Genomic DNA, 23,102 nt, shown 5'->3' with positions numbered 1-23,102 from the left:
ATTACGCTAAATCATTCATTCATCGTCGCCGTCATCATGGTCGTCGCCTCCTCCGTTTTTCCCAATTGCCATGCGTTTCGCCCGACACAAGCAATCGCGCGAGACGGGGGGACGAAACAGTATGCGATCGCGCGGAGGGCGCGCGCTGTTGGTGAGCAGTCGTGAGACGAGTCGTCCCCCCCTCGTTCGGTCGCGCCGCGTCGCCATCGGGCAGGAGGAGGGGAGACGGACGACGGGGCCGGAGGGACGCCACGCACTACGTACGCCGGTGTTGGGGTCGTCGTGTCGTGTGGGCGCCCCCGCGCGCGCGCACGCAACGAACGCATTATTGCGGGCGCTCTCGCACCCAACCGGCACACAATCCCCGTAGTAGCCCGCCCTCTCGTGCAACACGAACACACGACGACGCGAGGGGACTCGGACTCGGGGAGGGAGCGGGTGGGTGGCGATCGATCGAGCCGGCGAGATTCCCGTGCGCGACACGGTGGTTGCGCGGGTGGTGTACGTGTTCTGTGGTGGGGAGGTGCGACGTTGCACGGTGAGGTCCGGGGACACGTAGTAAGGGGAGGTACGTACAGTACGATGTATCATATCATATCGGTCGGGGTGGAGGCGAGGCGAGGTGAGGCGATGATGATGATGACGACGACGACGACGCTGATTTGATTTGAAACGTCGACCCCATGCGCGCGCGGCGTCGTGTGTGGTGGTGGTTGTGGGCCGTGTGGACGGGAGCAGTGTGTGTGTGTGCCGTCCTTTCGCGGTGGACGTACCGTGTACGTGCTCGCGTTTTCGTGGTGATCCGACCCGGTGAAGTGAAACCATTGGCAGCGACTTCTCCTCCGGGCTGCTTCTCTACTAGTCTGGTCTTGTTGTGCACACAGTACTGACTCCTTTCTTTTTCCCAACAGACATAGTTTAGGATTTAGGGGGCTGAAATTTCGAAAGTAAACATCGACACATCGTTACTGCCATTTTTTACATACCGAATCGTAATCTTGCATGTATTAATGAGTCAAGATGATGAGATTCAGTTTCATACGATACTCAAAAACTTAGGAGTGTTTGAGAACGGACAGGGCAATAAAAGAGGTACAACCGACTCGTACTTTGCATAAAAACAAGACCTGGAAAGTACTAAAAAAACAATCAACTTTACAATAGAAACCGAACAAAAATCAAAGACAGCTTCACGGATCCTCATGCACGATGTGCAATCAACTGCCTCTCAGTTCCTCAGACACGAAGTACTTTCTCACGCAAGGACTCAAGAGGTCGATCTTTGTGATGGTCTTTGGGTTTCAGACTTGTCAGTTGTACTCACCTCGCTGTAGGGAGAGAAGGCTAAAAATGGGCTTGTTGTGCCATTGATGGGCTCAACAGCGATGACTTGACCAGAAGAATCATCCCCAAGCCCAGCCCAGCCACACACGGCTCAATCACGACCGTCCAAAAAACGCCGCGACCACCGAAACCCAATCCGACGGTCTGGGTCCCCTCCTATCGTGGCCACGCACGTCGCGCGCAGCACTGGTGTTCCGGTGTGCTCCGCTCACCCACCCGATTTCCAAACCCAGCGGCGCCGCACGCTGACCGCGTCACACGCTTTCCCAATCCCCACGAACGCGACGACGCATCCGAAAAAAAAAGGAAAAAAAAAAAGAAGGCGAAAAGGCGATATCGCCCGAGAGAGTCCAACCCCCTCCCCGACTCGTACGCGAAAGCTCGAGGCCGCGCGGCGCCGTCGCGCGGGTTAGGTTTTTATTTTTTTTTACTTTTGGTTCTCCGATCGTCGGAGAAGCTTTCCGGCGATGCTCTCGGTGCGCTGCGGAGGCGGAGGCGGTGGCGCCGCCGCCGTGGAGGAGCACGGCGCGGTGCGCCACCATCGCCCTCTCACCCCGCGCCAGCAGCAGCAGCTGCGCACGGTGGTCGAATCCCTCCGGCTCGACCCCCTCGAAGGTTCGTTTCGTTCGTGTCGATCAGGAACCCCTGGCCTTCTCTTCCCCTCTCTGATGATTGATCGAGATTCATCTCGCTGTTCCGTGATTCGATTGCGCCGAGATTTTCATTTTCGTCGTGGGGTTGTTAACCCGTCGCGGTTTTGGTGGGTTTCAGTTGACGAGGGCGCGCGCCTCGAGATCGCGCGGCAGAGTTACAGAGCAGGGGATTACAAAGCGGCGCTGGAGCACTGCAATGCCGTGTACAGGGCGAACCCGAGGCTCTTGGAGAACCTCCTGCTGCTCGGCGCCGTCTATTACCAGGTTCTCCTCGGAATTTTGGGTGCCGTGGTTATCCGGTGCTGGCGTGGGTGTTATACTGATTTGGGGATTTGGTTTAGCTACGAGAGTTTGACATGTGCATCGCGAAGAACGAGGAGGCTGTTGCAATCCAGCCGAATTGCCCAGAGTGCTTCAACAGCATTGCGAATGCCTGGAGGGTGAGACCATTTCATTTTGGAAAAGTGTAGGCCATAATCGTTGGGGTTATTAAGTGTTGGCGTGTTTTCAACTTTATTGTCTGCTGCAGGAGAAAGGCGATGTTGATAATGCCATTCAGTTTTATGTGCATGCAGTACAGGTAGATTTACTGTCTGAGTTAATTAACCTTTTTATCTAAGGTGACACACATAATATGCTGGTACATGCATTTTATCATTGTAACTATCTGATTTTTTTTTTATCTTGCGAGCTAACAAATTCTACTTCTGTAGCTCCGGCCTACCTTTGCTGATGCGTGGACAAACTTAGCTAATGCTTATACTCGAAAAGGAAATCTCAGTCAGGCAGCTGAGTGCTGCCATCAAGCCCTTGCACTAAATCCTCATCTGGTAACCAACGCTTTTATTTACTGCATTCTGATGAATCACATGTTCTCAATTAATTGCAGCAGTGTGGAACTTTTAATTGATTGTGTTGTGACTATAGGCTGATGCATATTGTAACCTTGGTGATGTTTTGAAGGCACAAGGATTGTACAGAGAAGTAAGTAGCAAAATAAAAAAATCGCAGATCAAATTGTTTATGTCCGTAGTATCATTAGTTATTCTTTCATTTTTACAAGCTCTTCATCAAATTTACTTTGTAACTTTTTTTTTTTGCTATCCATCATGATCTATTTTGTACCAATCTAGCATGTTTCCTAATACACTTTTTATTGCCCACAGATGCCTGATGTTACCCTGATTTTTCTTGCTAAATGACAGCTTTAATTTCTCCTAGCATCTTGATAAGTGGCTGGTTAAATGACATATTTTGTAGCACTATGTTGTGATTTTAGTTCAGAACAATTCTGTTGAACTAACAGAATAGGGTCTAATTATAGTGGAGGATCCTCCAATTCAGTTCAAAGTAAAAATTACTGATGCTGGCCTGTTATGCTGCATTGAATTGATGATAGTAATAAGATGACTGATGAATGGTCAAATTATTTTCATTTGCAATATTTATGTGATTTGCATTTTATTCAGGCATACAGTCACTACTTGGATGCTCTAAACATAAAGCCTACTTTTGCAAATGCATGGAATAATATTGCTGGACTTCTCATGCAATGGGGAGATTTCAATAAAGCAGCTCTCTACTACAAGGTATGCGGTTTGCATTGACTTTGACATTTATTAATGTTGTAGATGCTTTGATGCATTCATAGCTTGTCATTGGAGCCTTGACAATGCTGTTTTGTCATGATCAGAATTCATTATATCAAAAAATTTCTGAAACGAATCAATTATATCAGGGGTTCTACAGCATGCAGATTCTTTTATTATAGCATACTTTAGGATAATGACAGGTCCAGCAATATTCTGATTCTTTTAAGATTTTGTGAAACATCAGGAAGCAATCAAATGCAATCCAGCATTTTACGATGCACACCTGAACTTGGGAAATCTTTACAAGGTATTTTTCATTTCATCATAAATTCTGGTTTCATTGTGGAAATATCCTTCTGACAACAAATATCACTTTTAAGGTTACTGGAATGCGTCAGGATGCAATTGTATGCTTCCAGAATGCTGCTAGGGCAAAGCCAGAAAATGCAGTAGCTTATGGTGAGTGTAGATGTTTGTTGTGGTTGGAGTATGGCAAATATGATTGAACCCATAATCATGCTCCAAAGCTGCTTCCTACGACATTTGATATGTTGCCATAATTTATTGTTGTTTAGCATTTTGACACAGTATTTTTTGAATAATTGCTTATTTTTGAGGTATTGTTCTTGAGGGTTATGCACTTATCAGTAATTTCTAGGTACTGTTTGCTGCAATGAATGGTACACTTGTAAAACGATTATTTTTTTTTTGGTTATGATTGAGGCATTTAGGTGTATCATGACCTGTTTTTTCATTAAAAAAGTGATTTTGGTTAACTCCACTTCTTTTAATATAAGTTTCAAATGGATATCTTATCATGTTTCAAATATCAAATCACGTGTAGTAGAGTCAACAGTTGGACTCTAGTTTGTTTGTTTTTATTTTGGCAACTGCCTTTTCATAATTTATTGAAAAATAAGTACAAGACAGATTAGCATATTAGCAACCACTAACTGACCCCGAATGATGGCTCTGTTGTGGAAATGTGGATTAATTTTTAGTATTTTCAGGGAATCTTGGTAATGCCTACCATGAACAAGGGCAACTGGATCTTGCTATTCTAAGTTATAGACAAGCCATCCATTGCAATTCATCTTATGTTGAAGCATATAATAATCTGGTTGGTTTTTCATTCTTGTATGCCTACTAAATCGTTGTTCCTTTTGGTATAAGACCTTATATGATGTGTTTCCACTGATAGGGAAATGCTCTAAAAGATGCTGGGAGAAATGAAGAGGCTATTAGTTGCTACCAGGTTACCATAGAAGATTAAACTGCTGAATTTTGTCTTCAATAGTTTTACTTTTTTTTTGTTATAGTTACGTTGATGTGAGTCATGCCTTTTCTTGTTGCAGACATGCCTTGCTCTTCAGCCTTCTCACCCTCAGGCTTTGACAAACCTTGGGAATGTATATATGGAAAGGTGAGTTTTTGATGGTGTGCATTTCTTTTGGATTGTGCAAGAGTTTCATTTTGGAGTACTTGCAGGAACATGATGGACATAGCAGCTTCACTGTACATGGCAACACTGACAGTTACAACTGGATTATCTGCACCTTACAACAACTTGGCAATGATTTACAAACAGCAGGTACTTGTGATGCCAAACGCTCCTGATTTCGGCGAATACGTGTTTCATACACCTTTTTGTTTATATTGATGTTATACTTTTGTGAACCGTTTATACCATTTAACAACACAATGACAATTCTCTTCCTCGTTACTGAAAAAGGGAAACTGTAATCACGCCATTACATGTTTCAATGAAGTACTCCGCATTGATCCAATGGCTGCTGACTGTCTTGTCAATAGAGGCAACACATTTAAAGAAGCAGGCAGGATCACTGAAGCCATTCAAGACTATTTTCATGCTGTTACAATTAGACCAACTATGGCTGAAGCTCATGCAAATTTGGCGGCTGCTTACAAAGACACGTAATTGCATTTTCTACCACATTTATTTTCTGGTGAAGTGTGATTCTAGGGCATCAGTTCTGATGCTACATGTTTAACATGTTTCTATTATTTTCAGAGGCTTGCTGGAGGCATCAATTATCAGTTACAAGCAGGCCCTACAATTACGTCAAGATTTTCCTGAAGCTACTTGCAATCTCCTGCACACTCTACAGGTATAGACTCTTACCTTCTTTCCTTTATTATGTGCATTCTTTGATGATTCCTGTAGCGGTAAAACATTGAAGTAAATGGCATGCCAAAAAAAGTAACTCTTCAGTTTGTGTAGCAAGCAGATTATAATGTTTAAAATCATGTTATAATTACTATTATAGTGCCTGCACAATGGTGAAAAATGAATATACTATAAGATTCAAAATAAAATAAAAAAGCTAACAATTGTATGCATGATCACATGAGATTTTTTTTTTGCCAGGTCGGCTGAAGGAACCGGCCGACCAAATATCATTAAGTATACAAACTTGAGGTTACAACGACAGAAGGCTGTCGAACCGGTATTGAGGCAGAGCCTCAGCTCCAACAAGCAAAGAACAACAACAGCACCAAGGCTGGTCCGCTAATCGTTACATGCCGCGAAAACTCTTGCTGCCTTCCACACCATGATTTCTTCTTTGACGTCTTCCACCAGCTGCTCTGGTCTTCTCGACCTTTGTTAGAACACCCACTCATTGCTTTCCTTACAAGAGCTAGCATATCATCATGAAGATGCTGTCAAAGGTTGCCCTGTAGCCGGTCCGAAAATAGAGGCTTGCCTGCATCTACCAGTCTGCCAAGCCGAGCCCATCAATTCCAGGGATAGGGAAGTCGACATTGATCCAGGCTTGCATCAATCTCCATACCCTGTTGGTGTAATCACAGTTTACAAGCAGATGCAAACAATCTTCAAACAACGGACAGGGGGCAGTTGTCGGTGTGAGGCCACCCTCTCTTCTCTAAATTGTCCGCTGTCAAACAACGGACCTTCACAGCCAGCCACATGAAAAAACGTATTCTAGAGGGGGACTCTTGTGTGCCAGATTAACTCCCCAAAGGGGCAGATGTCTCTTGCCATGAAGAAGAGATTATACGCCGAGGATACCGAGAACTGACCATCTGGAGTTAGCTTCCAACGGATGGTGTCAGCTTCATGATGGAGCTGTAGCACCTGAATCTCATCCCATAACTAAAAAAATTGAACCATGGCTTCATTTGACAGTGATCCCTGCAGATCCCGTACCCATCGGTGGTTCACCATGGCCTGTGCCACTGTCAGCTTTGATCGGCCTACATAAGTTGAAAGGATAGGCCACCTCCAAGCCAATTTGCTGTCCAGAACCTGGTGTCAGTGCCATTGCCCACACATAATTTGACTGTGGATTGAAAGATACTATCCACATCCGCTCCCAGTTGAAAACCTGCCATCGTCCACAGCATGTCTTTCTGCTCTAGATTCTTGGCATGCCACTTCAGACGATCACATCAGATCAAAGCTACCTAAATATATATATATTCAAAGCATGCCAATTTTTGAAAAAAAAAATCATGCAACAACTAATGTGTATGAATATACAACCACAAAAGATCCTCTAGTGTTGTGTGGGTGCGTCTGGGTGTAGAACACACCATCACCCCGAAATCCTCTAATTCCATCTATAAAAGTAAATATGTTCCTCGTTGAAACATTGTGCTGGGGAATATATGTAACTTGGTGAAATGTAACTGGAACATGCAGTTTTCTTATAATCGCACCAGAATATGCGTAGTTTTGCAAATTTTCTCTAGTTATTTTTAAAACATGGATGCTCATTCACATGAAACCTGAGTTTTTATGGAGATTAACATTTTTTTTCATTCACCTATTTGCAGTGTGTATGTGATTGGGATGATCGAGCAGAGAAATTCGTGGAGGTGGAGGGAATCATCAGGCAGCAAATAAAGGCACGAGCTTTTATTTCCATTACTGTTTACCTGAATTACCTAAGGAATACTTTTCTTGATATGTATTGCTCTTATTTTCATTTTGTTCCAGATGTCCTCTCTCCCAAGTGTACAACCATTCCATGCTATAGCATATCCAATTGATTCAACTCTTGCACTGGAAATCAGGTGAGGCTTCTCTTGGTAACCTATACTGATCACTGTAACCTTTATAAGGTATGTTTTGATGATAATCATGCTACATAGACCATATGTTACAACTTTTCCCCTTTTCAGTCGAACATATGCAGCTCATTACTCTTTGGTTGCATCACGTTTTGGGCTTCCTACATTCACACACTCCTATCCTGTTCCAATCAGCAATGATGGCAGAACTTCAAGACTTAGAATAGGGTATGATATCTACTTTGCTACATATTGTGCTTGATTGTTGCTTCCTGATGAAATCAATTTTTCAACTTGGTCTTAGGTATGTGAGTAGTGATTTTGGCAATCATCCCCTGTCTCATCTGATGGGTTCTATATTTGGAATGCACAATCAAGACACTATCGAGGTTAGCCTATACACACCGAGAGTATGTATTTTGAGGGAATGGTTATTTATAAATATGGTTGCAGGTTTTCTGTTATGCCCTGAGCCAAGATGATGGTACAGAATGGAGGCAGCGTATTCGATCTGAAGCTGAGCACTTCATTGATGTGTCATCAATGTCATCTGATATGATTGCTAAAGTTATCAATGAGGATAAGATACAAATTCTTATTAATCTTAATGGCTATACTAAGGTATGGACTTACTAAGGCTTCCCATCACAATTCTATTCATTTTCTGCTCATCATGGCACTTTTGCAAACCCCCACTTGGCTTCTTTTTTTTTTTTTGTTCATTCTATTTTAATCAGTATTTTACAGCAGCAGATTTAGCAATATCCTCTCTGTTGTTATAAAATCACCTGCTTATTTTGGGGATTGTAAAAGCCATAATGTATTACAGCGGGAAGCTACCAACAGGATCCAAATCCTGGCCTTGCACCAAAAAGGTCACTCGATGGTTCCCTAAAAACATGGATTAAGAATTGACCTACAGAGGGTGGGCCCTCGTGTATGGGGCAGTGGCCTCAAAGCACGGGTTAAGACCCAACCCATAGGGGGCTACTCCCCATTTTTGGGAGGACCGGCTTTCGTGACCTTTCTCGGCCCTGGTTTTAGATGCTTCTTCTTAGTTGCAATACCTTGTGGCCTCAGGGGAGATCTTTCCCCTTGGGGCTGAGTTTTTTTAGGTGATAGATAACTGCTTTATCCTAGTGTGGTTTATTAATCCTACCTTTAGTTTTTCTATGGAACTTTATCACTTTTAGGGAAGTTTAAATTATAAAATATTGGGCATGGCAATATGTTCAGAAATGTAGCTGTTATTTTGGTGTGCCACTATTGCACTGTAATATTTTCTTTATGCATGCTAAATGTGTGCGATATATTTGAATGCCACCGTATAGTTTTCAAATCATGTGTTGTCTCAAGTGGGAGATTAACTTTTAATGTTCTTGGAATTTTTTTCTTATCGTAAAATTGCTTCTTGTTTCAGGGTGCACGGAATGAAATATTCGCTTTACAACCAGCCCCAATCCAGGTTTCTTACATGGGATTTCCTGGAACCACTGGTGCAGATTACATTGATTATTTGGTTACTGATGAGGTGAAATATTGAAATTTTTAGCCATTTATTGTTTCAACAAATTGTTGCTCTGCCTATAAATTGATTGGCCATTTGTTGTTGTTTCAGTTTGTTTCTCCACTGAAATTTTCACATATATACTCAGAAAAGCTTGTCCATCTTCCCCACTGTTACTTTGTGAATGACTATAAGCAGGTATGTTAAAAACATGGTACCAGAGATGTTTGCAAAAGATATATTCAGCTTTTTAACATTAGGCTCACCTCTGTTTTTCAACCTTCAGTTTGATAGTCTTTTTCAACTTTCAGTTTAATAGTCTTATCATCCTATGACTTTCTCATTGACATGTGAGGTCTTTGGGCCAACCTATTCTGATGTTGATGGGTTCTTTTTTTTGGATGGGTGTGCATTAATATGGGGACATAATCGCTCATCTGATTAGTTTAGTTATAAAATAACCAGAGATAAAAAAACATAAGGTTCAGGACTGAGTCCTTTGAACTTTTTGTATAATACTATTATTGAGAAATTCTTTATTCCTGCAAAATTCATGTGAAATTCCTACATTCTTAACAGGCCAAAGATTGAATAAGGTTGTTCTTTTATGAGTTTAATAATCAACTTTAAATTGATTTGTAAAATAGAAAAATCGAGATGTTCTTGGTCCTGTATGCCCACACAAGCGAGCTGACTATGGTCTGCCAGAGGACAAATTTATTTTTGCATGCTTCAATCAACTCTACAAGATGGACCCAGACATATTCAACACCTGGTAAATTCTTTCTATATATGCGTTTGTTATGGTAAATTTATAATATGTGACCATACGTGTTCGTTGAAACAATACCTACCATGCATGCTTTGTTGGAAGTATTGATCTTTTTTCCTTTGCTTTTTGTCAACCCAGGTGCAATATTCTGAAGCGTGTACCAAATAGTGCATTGTGGCTATTGAGATTTCCAGCAGCTGGAGAGATGAGATTGCGCGCATGTAATGTCGTATTTTCCTATTCTGTCTCTATATCTCTCCCCACTTCTAACGTTGTAGCTTTGGCAGATGCAATCTCAAAGGGAGTAAGAGCAGATCAAATCATATTTACAGATGTTGCTGCAAAAAATGAGCACATCAGACGCAGTGCCCTAGCAGATCTATTTCTTGACACGTAACCTTACTTTCCATCCATTATTGCCCTTGACAGTTTTCTTATTTACCTGCCATACTCTTATTTTCTCAATTATATTGAATGAGCAGCCCGTTGTGCAATGGCCACACCACTGGTACAGATATATTATGGGCTGGTCTCCCAATGATCACTCTTCCACTAGAGAAAATGGCAACTAGGGTTGCAGGTTCACTGTGTCTAGCTACTGGAATTGGGGAAGAGATGGTAGTCAATAGGTTAGCCATCTCAGCCAATTGTGTTTTTTCCCTTATGGTTGAACTCTTCTTTTAATCAGCTTTGCTAATCCAGCCTGGAAGAATATGAAGAAAGGGCAGTCTCTCTAGCAGAAAATCCATTGAAACTCGAAGCTCTTACCAACAAGCTCAAGGCTGTTAGGATGACCTGTCCTTTGTTTGATACAGCTCGATGGGTAACTTTTCAGTCTTGAACTCCATGTCCATATCTGTTGCAGGGTTAGCTTTTTCACTTCCGTAAACAAAAATGGCAGGTAAAGAATCTGGAGAGGGCATATTTACATATGTGGAACCTGCATTGCTCTGGTAGGCATCCTCAACATTTTAAGGTGCTAGAAGATGATGCACAATTTCCATTTTGAGAGATAAGAATCAGCGGGTCGTGTGGTTGTGTAAATATTACGAGGTAAGTTTATTAAGATGAGTTAACTAGGCAGATCTCTTGCTGTTTCATGTGGCTTCTACCACACAGCTAACATGAGTTACACCCTGCAGAGAGAGAGGTAACATAAGCCTTTTCACCTTCTTAACGCACAAAAACTGAGAAAGAGTTGTCCGCGTCCAAATCTTGGGGGAGAAACTAGTAGAAATCTTGGGGGGAGAAACTATACTTGTAGGACTTTCTATAGAAAACTGTTGCGTCAAGTGTTAAGACTCCCTAGGGGATCATATTTCTTCCAGTTCTTGTCACCCCGTTCTGAGTTTTGCAGAGTATTCTTTTCATAGTGAACATTAGACAAGTAAATCAGAGGGTTGATTCTTTCTTATCAATATTAGGAGTGGATTGTTGGACATTTCTTGAATTGATCGACAGTCAAAAAAAGGCATGCAAAATAGATATATACTTTTTTTTTTCTTCTGCAACATGTATGCGCGATCAGGTTGTTGGTCTGGTCTGTCATCGTGATAAGTGGACCTGAAGATTGGTGGCAGTTCAGGTCGTGGATGGTTTGTTGCTTTCTTCCTTACAAGTACTAATTACATTTGGAGATCTATGCAGATTTCATGCGCAAGCTGGAACGCTATGCCTGGGCGCACCTTACTGCAGGAATTGCTGTGACTGAACTTTTGATGATGTCCCGTGGCTCTGCTGCATCCGCCCTTAAACTTGGTTCTCTTGTAGGCTTAACTGTTTTTGCAGGTTGTCGTTCTCTTCTCTGAAATTGTTGGTCTCGACAGTTTCAAACTTCAGTACCCGCCCTGTCCGGTGTTCGTCATTCACGGATAAGTTGGAAGGCACGGGTAAGATATATTGGCACGGTCCATGGAAACGTTGAACAGTGCACAAGGCTACTGCTGTTTGAGCTCCACCCATTCCGCCAGGATCTCCTGAAATGTGTTTCAGGGGGAAAATGAACCGGACAGAGTGGCACCATGCAGTCATTTAGCACCTGCCAGTGCGATGACTTCACTACCAGAAGTGCCCAAGTAGCTAATCTTAAGGTAATCTGTTTCTGGTGCTCGGATAAACGGACACACCAGACCATAAGCCAGGTAAATACCATCGAATCACATCGTTAACGGCGGCGGCTACAGAACCATACGCGCAGTTTGGTGAGTTTGGTGTGGTTGATGACGTGGCTGGTCCGATGATTGGTCCAAAATGCCAGCATATACCGTCAATGATGATATACCGCCAAAATCAGGCAGGAAACGAGCGATCGATTCTTTGCCCGCTTCATTACTCTCTTCCCAAGGTACGCATCCGTCAATGATGATATACCGCCAAGTCTGCAAAACTGAGGGCAATTGTTTCATCGTCGCGGTTATTAACCTTAGCTATGGGCGAATTACGGATTAGTGGGATTCGATAAAATCATAAGCAATGAATTTTCAGACGATAATAGAGCGGCTACGGTGATTTGCTAATGTCAAATTTGAGTCTTAATTAGCTCTTTTAGAACACCCAAAGTTTTTTCCACAAAAATCCTTCAACATTTATCTGGTACCGTTCCAGGAGGAGCCTTTTGGTTAGAGTGGCTTCATCGACCTTAGCTCACGCTAGGGTTTAGCTGACGACACGATCAGTTTGTACTGAACTGGATGCACTTGATAGTGGTAATGGATGTGTGGTTTTAATTTTAAGGTCCTGTGTTTAATTCCTAACATATTTACATTTTTTTCTTAAAAAATGTTCACAAGTTTTTCTTTAAAAAGTTTGGAGGGACATATCTTCCTCCGAATTTCTCTTTTTTAGTTTGTACAGAGCTATAGGTGTCATTGAGGAACAGGATTTACAGATGCTACAGAAAGAGAGAAAACTGAGAAGCATAAGCTACCATCTTACACAAGTTGGACTCTGCAGCAAGCAAAATTTACGCCAAACATGGTAGATGCAGTCATGCTGTATGCATCTTACATCAGTATCATATCTAATTAGACATTAGATCACCTCAAAGATGATGACGCACACCCATCTTCCATCTCCATCAAAAGGCATGCGTCCATGGATAACCAGCCGATTCAGTATCCTGGCAGCTCCGCCGCCGGCACGAAGGAGACCATCTCGCGGGACGGCACCCAGGCCTTGACGACGACGACGGCGTCGAACACCAGCTCGTCGTCGGCCTCCTGGGCAGCGATGCGGAGGTAGTACTTGATCCCGGAGACCACCTGCGTCTGCGCCGCCACGACCCTGGAGAAGACCAGCCCGCGGCCGCGGGTGGCCGACCCCCCTCGCCGGTTGTGTTCCACGACGCAGAAGAGCCCGAGCTCCTGCACCTCCCTGTTCCCCTCCACGTCCTCCACGTCCGTCCTCCCGCCGACCTTCCTCCCGCGGCCGCCGCCCGCCGGCCACTGCCCGTCGTCGTCGGCGGCGGCGGCGGCGGCGAGGCGCGCGGACGAGAGCGGCGCGAGGAGGAGAAGCACCAGCACGAGCGGGGCGACGGCGTAATACAGCTTGGAGGCCATAGTTTTGTACTTTCGCTTGCTAGCTAATTATATGTTTGGATTTCGCAGTTTTGCACAGATGTACAGAGGCGAGAGATGATATAGGTAGGGTGGTGTGTACTGCAGTGCAGGTGTTCGCGTGACCACGTAGCGACGCGCGCGTGTGTGCATGCGGCGCCACGGCGCGGCATCACGTGGACCCTGCAGCTGCTCCGCGCAACAGCAAGCTCGGCCTTTGTCCGGCGTTGCGTGACGAGGGGCGGGCGAAGCTAGCGTTTGTGGACTAGAAAAAAGGATGGAGTTTGTTCCATCTTTTTGTATGCATGTTGCATGGATATGAAAAGTAGCAAAGGGGTGATCATTGCCGTGTACTCGCACTGGAAACGGAAGAAAAAGAGAGGGGGAACGAGAAAGGAAACGCGATGCTTTTATACAGTACTGTTTCACCAAAACCTGGCTGGCTGCCGCATGTTGAGATTTATTAGCTTGGGGTGGTATTTCGGTATCGATTTTGCTATAAATCTGTTGACAAATTTCTTCCTTAGAATTTGTCGATTTTCGAACCGCTTGATGAACCTCAAGATTCGTGCTTTTGCGTCGACGTTTTGATTTGTTTCTTTCGACGGCCGCTGGCTACCGGCACTGGCGCGGCTCATGCACGCGTAGATGTCAGACGAAGGGCAGAGATAAAGCGGCAGGGCATACCCGAACATGCATGCATGAATGATGGCCTCCACACGCATCGTACAAACAGACATTGCGAGTTCGTAATCCCTCTTTTACGTGAGCAGTGCCAAACATAAGTTTTATAAAGGTACATCTCACTTACATGCAAGTTATATTATAGTTACAATGTAATTACATATAAGTAACAATGTAATTATTATAGTTACAGTGTAGTTATACTAAAGTTACAGTGTAGTTATACTATAGTTACAGTATAATTACATATAAGTTATAGTGTAATTATTCTATACTTACAGTGTAATTACAGTATAATTATATTGTATTTATATTTGATAAATTTTTAAAATTTATCGACAAATGTATAGATAGTCCCTCGGGATATTTGCCGTGAAAGATACTGTCAGCCGTATTTCTGGAAGAAATAGCTCAAGTGGTGTCTATAATTTTGCATGTTAGGTACGAGGGTTGCAAACGTAGAGACGAAAATCCTCGTGGGGCGCAGTAGGGATGAAAGCCACGTAGATGCACTGTGAATGGTCTTATGTGCCTGGTTTGTGCATGGGACCACCAGACAAGACTATGCTTAGCGAAACACAACTTAGCTTAGTTTATCGCAACTTCTTAATCTCTTAGTCTTAGCTTAGAAGCTTTGCTTGGTTTAAACCAGTTTCTTATGTAATGGGGTATGCCCTTCTGTTGACCAGTGATTGCCTCGGTGTATCACAGTTGCGCTAGTTATTTTTTTCTAATATATTAACGTGCAAAGGTTTTTTTTGCATCGCGAAAAGACAAGGTTCTGGTTCTCAGTTAGTAAGAAACAAGGTCGTTTTTTAATTTAATTTCGTGACAGCCATTCCGAGGAGAAAAAAAAAACTAGAAAATCGGTAGCACTAGGGCTTTTATTAATTGATGATTTCGTTCGTTCAAGCTAGTCACTACACGCGATCACCTCTCAGCATTATTTAAGCAACGTGAGCTCCTGAGCCTGATTGGCGATCGAGTGGGAAAAAAATAAGCATAAGCATATGCAAATTAAACGAAGAAGATGTAGAACAAGTATAGTACTTTATTGCCACTCTCTCCCGTCTCTCTACACAAAAAGCCTTCGAACATCTATTGCCGCAACACGCACACGTACACTTACTTTGTTCACTCTCTACTGAATACGAGTACCCCGTTCGGTGCACAACTGCACCTGAAACTTGGTACATTTTTTATTCTTACACCAGCTCAGCTGTGTCCTGTGTGACCTTGCCTCTCTCTGCCTGCGTGCTACGACTCGTTCGGCGAGTCCGCGGCCGGGGCGAACGTGAGCAGCGTGCGCGACTCGAGCCAGGGCTTGACCACCACGACGGCGTCGAACACGCGGGGCTCGCCGCCGTTCTGACCCGCGGCGCCCTCCTCGGCGGCGGCGACGCGGAGGTAGTACTTGAGCCCGGACACCACCTGGCGCTGCGCGGCGACCACCCTGCCGAACTCCAGCCGGACGTCGCCGCAGTCCCGGCTGCGGCGCCGGCGGTTGTGCTCCTCGACGGAGAAGCGCCCCAGCTCCTGCACCTCCCTGTCCCCCTCCACGTCCCTCACCTCCGTCCTTCCCCCCACCCTCCTCCCCGCGCCGCCGCCCCGCAACTCCCGTATGCCCCCGCCGCCGCCGCCGCCGGATCGCGCGCCAGACGCCGCGGACGCCACCGTGACCAAGACGATCAGCAGCAGCACAGAGGCCACACCGACCGGACAACGAGCCGCCATTGACACGCAACCAACGTGCACGATGTTTTTGTCTGCGACGATGTTTTTTGTTGTGTTTGTGAGAAGTGAGCGAGAACGATGGATGCGGGAGCCCGTGGTACGGTGGCGCGGGGATTTATACGGGGGAATCGGAACGGAAAGGACTCAAGGACTCGCGGGTTGGTGTTTGGAAGGACGCGCGCGCGCGCGCGGCGCGCGGGCGGGACGCGATCATGGATAGGGACGAGGTGGTGTGAGGACACGTCGAGGGGGGTGGCGCGTGCGCGGTGCCGCGTAGACGGGTGCGCGCATGGGCGTGGGCGTTGGCGGAATTGGCAAAAGCTTACGTGACGTCAGGGTTGGGAAGCTAGCCAAACTTGGGTGGTTGTCGCGGCGCTGGCGTGAGAGTGGCTAGGGAGTGTAGGTTCATGGCCCCCAGCTCACCTGGATATTGTTGTAACTTGTGTCGCTGCTGTCTGTGTGCTGGGTGGGTGGATATGTGCGGCGACGGTACACCGTAATGGCCGTACACAGCATAGCACCGAAACGAACGCAATGATTTTTCGCGAACGCAGCAGCACCGAAGCGGCACACGTACGTTATGCTTATCTTGGTGACGCATGCAGTAGTCATATACTCCATTTAGCAGATAAAAGCTTAACAATCGAATTTCTAGGCGATAATGAATAGGATTTCTCCAGTGGCAGGGTTTTCGCGATCGATGATCGATCGATCGAACGCGTGGCGTGCGTGACCGCGGCTTCGCTAATCGCTAGTCCTCCGGTGCGGGCTGCAGGGCTACAACACAAGTCCAGGCCTGCACCTGCGTTCGAGGCATCTCTGTTAACCGGCCTGCGCGCCGGGTATCCCTGTGGGCTCTGGTCGTGCGATGGGCCGTTCGTCCACGAGAGGCTGCGCCGCGTGCTCCCTCCGGGCCCATCTAGCCGCGTCACCTGCAAGGCTGCAACTTCCAGGAAGTTGGGTGATTGCTCCTGCCCATGTTCTTTTTTTCGAAAAATGCTCCTGAACCATAACTCGTTCAAACGGGATGATACCTCACAAATATCGTATGATACCTAGTAGGTATCAACTGATACCCCATTTTAACGGGATGATACCTCGCAAATATCGTATGATATCCAGTAGGTATCGATTGATACCCCATTTGGACATTTGGACAAGATGAGGTGTCATCCCGTCGGAATGGGATGCTGTCATGCAGCATTTCTTTTTTCTAAAGAAAAACTCGCCTGACAATGTTTTTTTAAGTCCAATTGTTTCGTTTATGCTTATACCTAGAAGCCAAAATTAAATTTTAATTTTGGAGTTGATTTTATGGTTTTTTTATAGATTGCTTTATAACATTTACTTTTAAATTGGACGTGTATATAAATGTTTTATTTACAAATTTAAATTGTTAGTAAGCGGATCGAATAAGCATAAACAAACAGCCCCATCGTTCAAACATCATATTTGCAAACGAAAAGTAATTTGTTAATAAAACTTTTATATACGTGTTCCTAACGATTTAAAAGTAAATGCTAAAAACTAAACTCCGATGAAAAGATTTTAAAATCAGCTTCAAATTTAAGATTGAAATTTTAAATTTTTTTCTGATAAGTATAAGTGAAAAGATGAGGCTGGAAATGATTAAATTGTAGTACTAGCTAGCTCGTCTGATTTGCGATGCTACGGCTGTATTTAGATCCAAACTTTCAACTTTTTCTATCACATTAACCTGTCATACACACGCAACTTTTCAGTCACATCGTATCAATTTTAACCCAAACTTCCAACTTTAGAAGGCCTACATGCTACTAGGACTAGGCTAACCTAGTACTAGTGGTAGTGGCAGTGGGTTTATTGTCCGATCGAGCTGATCGATCAGTTACCATCTTTAGGAGTAAAAATGATAGGCTGACTAGTTTTAACCCGCACTAACCCGACAACAAAATGCACACTAAACAAACGCATAATTGCACGGCAACATAATTAAAAAAAGCATGCCTATATATTGACCTGCTATATATATTATCAACTCTCTTTGGAGGATTACCCTGGAACGAATAATGATGAAAAATAGTGGGAGTGGCAAATATCTCTCTCAACTTTCTTCGGCAAAAAAATAATGAAAGGTTCATGGTCTATCAAGTCAATACACTACTAAACGGAGAAATGCACACACCACGTTATCCAGATGATGTTCACTTTACACTTGTGGCACTACGACCGGTTGATCACTACTGTATGTGGTCTTCATCTACTTGATAGGTAGAGTGCATATCTGAACGAATCAGAAAAGGACCAAACAAGTCTAGGAGCAGATGTATCAATGTGATCTTCCTGATCGTTTGTGTCCCCACTTTAACACCCAGTCCTTACTTTAGGGTGTATTATTGAACTTGATTTAGCTTTATTTTTCGCCAGACCTGATTAGAGGAATGACAGGTATGTGCTGATCATTAGGCCGGAATTAACAAGGACATCAATCATAATAAGTTGTTTATATTGTGGCTAGAAAAAAATGTTTATTGCATCTAGTTTGTTATGCGCATGATATGATAATAATACACAGGATCAAACTTCACTCCTGATCTTGCTGCCTTCACTATCCATGGCGCCACGCATGATGTTGAAGTCACTCAGTTTCGTGTATATTGGTTCAAGAGAAAAAACCTAGATGCAATAATGTGCTTCATTTATGAAATATAAAATCGTCACAAACGTCCGCACCTAATTAATTTTGATATCCTTGGAACACGGAATTTTTCTCATATCCTGTAGAAAATGAAAAAAAGACTGATATGTCGTTCTTTCCAAACTGGATAGAATTATATAATATAATCACATCATTTCTGAGTATATTGTCGTAAATAAATAAGATTGATGGTACTGCGATACGAAACGTAGTAATCCTTTATATCAAATATTTGGTAGTATCGGCATATAACAGGATACAAATCTTATGATACGTAAAATGACATAATGGCAACTTAGATATCTATCATGCATGATATTATTATGAGTAAGTTGAATTTTGGACCAGTTATTTTTATCCTAGTCTCACCATGGATCATCAATATTTTTACGTTGGATTAGGTTTAGATACCAGATTTTGCACTTTAGGCCAGTAACCCATGTATCAGCAAACACTTCCAGACGAGGGCCTTGTCCAACTGGCCTATTCAGCAGGCAAGGGCTGTGGCTGCAACTGCCTTTGTTGCTTGCAGAACTGTTTTGGTTGGTTGCGATATGCCGTAGCCCTGACAACCAAATATGTCAATGTGTAATATATGTAACCAAGTTGACCTAACATGTAATTCACTCGTTGTTGTTTTTTGTTTTTCAAGATATGTTTTTACACGGTAGACACACGCGCATATCAGTATACACGTCACATTAGTCATCATACTCATGTACCCATGAATGTATCCTCTAACAAACTAACACATATTACTCTCTCTATATCTAAATATAAGAGATTTTGGTTAGTACAACGAATCTGGATATAAAGCTATATTATATCCAACTAAAATCCTTTATATTTAAGAACGGGGGAAGTAAAAGAGACTGAAACCAACAACATATTTCTAATCTCACTGGAAATATCTCACTGAGTTTCTGTTGAAGGGGCCGTCATTTGACGGCTGGTTTAACTTGGATTAGCAACACGTCCACGATGATTCGATTGATTTCGACGTGGATTAGCACGGACACGTCCACGATGATCTCGATTCTCGACAGCGAGACAAAAGAAAAAACGGTGGTAATCCTAATCCCGGGACGATTTGACGTCGTGTGTCTGAGAGTGTGATTAGTTTCTGAAAAAAAGTTAGAAGTTTGAAAAAAGTTAAAAGTTTTAAAAAAAAGGTTAAAAGTTTATGTGTGTTTTCTATGTGATATAATGTAATAGAAAGTTGGAAATAAAGGGAAACTAAACACGGCCTCGATCTACTATCTGCAAGCTGCATGAACAGCGTGGACAGACAGCTCCTGCGTGCCGCTGGATAAAGGCCACCGCATCATTGCGCTGTCACCGGTGAAGAATCGCATGCGGCCGGTCTGGTAAAAAATGTCGTACTACGAGTAGAGGTGTACGAGTAGGGGTGAAAACGGTACGGAAATGGACGAAAACCATTTTTACCGTTTTTATTTTTATATTTTTTTTAAATCAGAATCGGAATCGGAAACCTGGATACGAAAACGGAATCGAATATTATCGAAACCGAAAACAGAGCGAAAACGAACCGGCGCAAATATGGTAACGAAAATTTATCGGAATAAAAAAAACTCTCAAACTGATTAATCCAATTCTCAAATCTCAACGGTCAACGATTCATCATAAAACACAATCATATAAGTCTAATTATTAAGTATTAATAGTACATCACAAAACACAATCTATGAAATAAATTATCTATATTTAAAAGAGTAATGATGTTGGTAAATCCCAATGAAGGAAAAAAATATTCTTATGTAATTTTAGATTTGCATAACAAATATTTTCAAGAAAATAACAACAAAACACCATGGTATTCTCTATTAAGTGCTTAAAAAAAGAACCCAGGGTATTTCAGTTACAAAATTTCTGGAAATTCTGAAAAAAATTCCTGAAATTCCGAAAAAAATTCCGAAAAGTTTCCGACCGATTGCGAGTTCCGACGGAAACTGCCCTTATCATTTTCGATTCCGTTTCCGAGAAAATATTTCCGAATTTATTTCCGAAAAATTCCGAAAAAATTCTCACCGACAGATTCCGTTTTCGAAAATAGATCCGGAATCCGAAAAGTTTCCATACCGTTTTCAGCCCTAACTACGAGTCGTACGTGCGCCGCGCTGCGTGGGGTTAAATGGGCTTTTCGCGACCGCGCGGGGCCAGGGGAGGGGACACACAGTTGCTTACTAGTACTATCACTTAACAGTGTTAATCTATGTTTAATTTTTAGCTATGAATCTGAACTTTTGGGACGGAGGGAGTACTCTACTTAGGGTGTGTTCAGTGTCCCATGTTCAACCGGAAGTAAAAAAAAAAAAGTAGCGGTTCATTAGCGCGTGATTAATTAAGTATTAATTATTTTTTTAAAAAATATATTAATTTGATTTTTTAAGTAAATTTCGTATAGAAACTTTTTATAAAAAAACGTACCGTTTAACTGTTTAAAAAATATGTGCGCGGAAAACGAGAAAGAGGTGTTGGGAAAACACCTGCTTATAGAACCTGATTGTACGTGGGGAAATAGTTTATTTGGGAGTACAGAGACGGGATCACGTGATGGTGTAGTCTGTAATAAACACCGTCAAATTAAATCTCATGGGATTTGGTGGTGATTCCTTAATAGGAAGCTCGAGATTTCTTCGGCGACTCTAATATGATCGGTAATGATTCACAAAATCACAAGCACCGATGGTCGAAAGGGACGTTATGTATGTGCATTGTTCTTGCATATTTGTTGGGTTATTCCTGATCCACAAAGTCCAGCACCGAGCTGAGCAAAATCAATATTTAGGTGTAGGAAATCACATGCGCGTATACTATTAGCTCCAAACATTTGGTACAAGAAAAATGCCGAAGATCGAGAGGCGAAGAAGATGATGAGACCTACGTGCCACGTTGCGCCCGCTGGCGACTTGGCGTGCCATCGTTGTTCATTCTCTCTGGTTCTCCTTCACCGCACCGCGTATCGTCACCCACTTGGTTTGCTGATATCTTTGTATCGTGGTGGACTGCATGTTTCTTATAATGGACTTACGCCATTCACGCGACCAGGCCATAAAATTATCCCAGCATGCTACCAACGGTTCCTGTGTAACTATCAGCCTTGAATTTGACCCAAACTTCTGTCCAGATGCTAAAGAACCACGACGAACAATGCTCCTTCGTGATCTTGAAACGCACAGGTTCATTGTATCTAGACGACACGTACGTGGACGCTTTGGAGAACAGGCAAACCCCTTCCACCGCTTTGGAGTAGTTGTTGGCTCCAAAAGTGATCACATCATATTATACTAAAAACTAGTGAATATAATAATAGATTGTATATACTCTCTCCATCACAAAATAAACCAATTTCGTGCAGAATGTGATATATACTAATACATCAAATATGGATATAGGTATATACAGATTCGTTATTTTAAGATATGACACATATCTTGTACGATGTTAGTTTATTCTGTAACAAAGAGAGTACATCCTACACATTTCTCATAGCTAGCTTTGATTTTTCTAGTGTTCACTTAGATTCTACAATTGGCTGAGAGTAGCAGCTTGGATGCATGCAAGAGAAAAATGCACTAACACATCATTGGGAGCAGCGTATCACCCGACTGCAAATTAGTCGTCGAGCTGCTCTCTCTCTTCCATTAACTCTATAATTAGATACTAATTTAAAGTATTAAATATATACTATTTACAAAACCAATTACATAAATGAAAGCTAATTCGCGAGACAAATTTTTTAAATCTAATTAATTCATAATTAAAAATATTTACTGTAGCATCACATAGGCTAATCATAGATTAGTTAGGCTCAATAGATTCGTCTCGCGAATTAGTTTAAGATTATGGATGAGTTTTATTAATAGTCTACGTTTAATATTTATAATTAATGTCCAAACATCCGATGTGATAGGGATTTAAAAGTTTTAGTGTCATCTAACTGGGTCTCATTACCCGAATTTACATGGGAAGCAAGTGGAGTAGTCTACACAACCACACGCACATTGATCACGCGCAACCACACCCAACTGTGCCAAAGAAAACGATGGGACAGGGGCAGTTTCTGTGCTGCACGGAATGGGCGAGATGCCCTCCCCCTCCACGGCCGCATGCTCCCTCCGCAGCTCCGCTGGGCCGCGTCGTCCACTTGGGTTTGGGTATTTTGGCTTCCGCGAAGGGGTGTGTCCGTTTCTAGCAAAAACCAGAGGCGGGCGGGCGGGCGTTCCGCGACGCAAACCGGTGGCGCGCGGCGTAGTACGTGCCTTTACCTACCCGGCCTACGGTCGTTGCGTTTGCTGCGCCTGCGCGAGCGCGAGCACGCGCGAGAGCGAGACTGCGTGCGAAACGGTGGGTCGATGCGGGGGGCGCGAGCGCAGCGTTGGCTCGACCAAACTGTACAGGAATATTAGGATCCCGCGCGGGATGGGAGTTGGGAGGTGGTGGGCCGGTCGCGACGGCAACGAGTAACCAACCTTGATAACGCTGGCCCCGCCTCTCTCCGATCCGGT

The 23,102-nt window shown here is 43.4% G+C and overlaps 3 protein-coding genes across 3 annotated transcripts; 1 reads left to right on the top strand and 2 right to left on the bottom strand.

The window, feature by feature from the left end:
• The first annotated feature begins 1,708 nt into the window (after nucleotides 1-1,708).
• LOC107277461 (probable UDP-N-acetylglucosamine--peptide N-acetylglucosaminyltransferase SEC) lies at nucleotides 1,709-11,435 on the top strand. Its single transcript, XM_015765563.3, has 29 exons — nucleotides 1,709-1,959; nucleotides 2,116-2,261; nucleotides 2,339-2,437; nucleotides 2,527-2,577; nucleotides 2,711-2,827; nucleotides 2,925-2,981; nucleotides 3,467-3,586; nucleotides 3,834-3,896; nucleotides 3,970-4,048; nucleotides 4,600-4,709; nucleotides 4,791-4,844; nucleotides 4,945-5,012; nucleotides 5,078-5,180; nucleotides 5,322-5,524; nucleotides 5,622-5,718; nucleotides 7,409-7,480; nucleotides 7,572-7,648; nucleotides 7,757-7,873; nucleotides 7,950-8,034; nucleotides 8,099-8,266; nucleotides 9,066-9,176; nucleotides 9,264-9,350; nucleotides 9,800-9,927; nucleotides 10,063-10,145; nucleotides 10,212-10,317; nucleotides 10,407-10,553; nucleotides 10,627-10,747; nucleotides 10,826-10,977; nucleotides 11,067-11,435. Exons 1-28 carry the CDS (start codon nucleotides 1,812-1,814, stop codon nucleotides 10,931-10,933), a joined length of 2,925 nt encoding a protein of 974 aa, XP_015621049.1. The 5' UTR covers nucleotides 1,709-1,811; the 3' UTR covers nucleotides 10,934-10,977; nucleotides 11,067-11,435.
• A 1,287-nt stretch (nucleotides 11,436-12,722) lies between these two features.
• On the bottom strand, nucleotides 12,723-13,835 carry LOC9266701 (cysteine proteinase inhibitor 5). Its single transcript, NM_001424206.1, has one exon. The coding sequence runs from the start codon at nucleotides 13,479-13,481 to the stop codon at nucleotides 13,035-13,037; it is 447 nt and encodes a 148-aa protein (NP_001411135.1). The 5' UTR covers nucleotides 13,482-13,835; the 3' UTR covers nucleotides 12,723-13,034.
• A 1,361-nt stretch (nucleotides 13,836-15,196) lies between these two features.
• LOC4324351 (cysteine proteinase inhibitor 4-like) lies at nucleotides 15,197-15,991 on the bottom strand. Its single transcript, NM_001424205.1, has one exon. The coding sequence runs from the start codon at nucleotides 15,894-15,896 to the stop codon at nucleotides 15,420-15,422; it is 477 nt and encodes a 158-aa protein (NP_001411134.1). The 5' UTR covers nucleotides 15,897-15,991; the 3' UTR covers nucleotides 15,197-15,419.
• Nucleotides 15,992-23,102: the final 7,111 nt, after the last annotated feature.

Source organism: Oryza sativa, chromosome 1, assembly GCF_034140825.1.
Source record: "Oryza sativa Japonica Group chromosome 1, ASM3414082v1".
NCBI lineage: Eukaryota > Viridiplantae > Streptophyta > Magnoliopsida > Poales > Poaceae > Oryza > Oryza sativa.
This window is presented reverse-complemented; position numbering and strand designations above follow the sequence as displayed.

Bases quoted from the DNA above. Each gene is read 5' to 3' on its own strand.
- LOC107277461 (XM_015765563.3), top strand. From the start codon at position 1,812: ATGCTCTCGGTGCGCTGCGGAGGCGGAGGCGGTGGCGCCGCCGCCGTG. The intron at 2,578-2,710 runs GTAGATTTACTG...CTACTTCTGTAG, and splicing joins TTTATGTGCATGCAGTACAG to CTCCGGCCTACCTTTGCTGA. The intron at 4,049-4,599 runs GTGAGTGTAGAT...TAGTATTTTCAG, and splicing joins AGAAAATGCAGTAGCTTATG to GGAATCTTGGTAATGCCTAC.
- LOC9266701 (NM_001424206.1), bottom strand. From the start codon at position 13,481: ATGGCCTCCAAGCTGTATTACGCCGTCGCCCCGCTCGTGCTGGTGCTT.
- LOC4324351 (NM_001424205.1), bottom strand. From the start codon at position 15,896: ATGGCGGCTCGTTGTCCGGTCGGTGTGGCCTCTGTGCTGCTGCTGATC.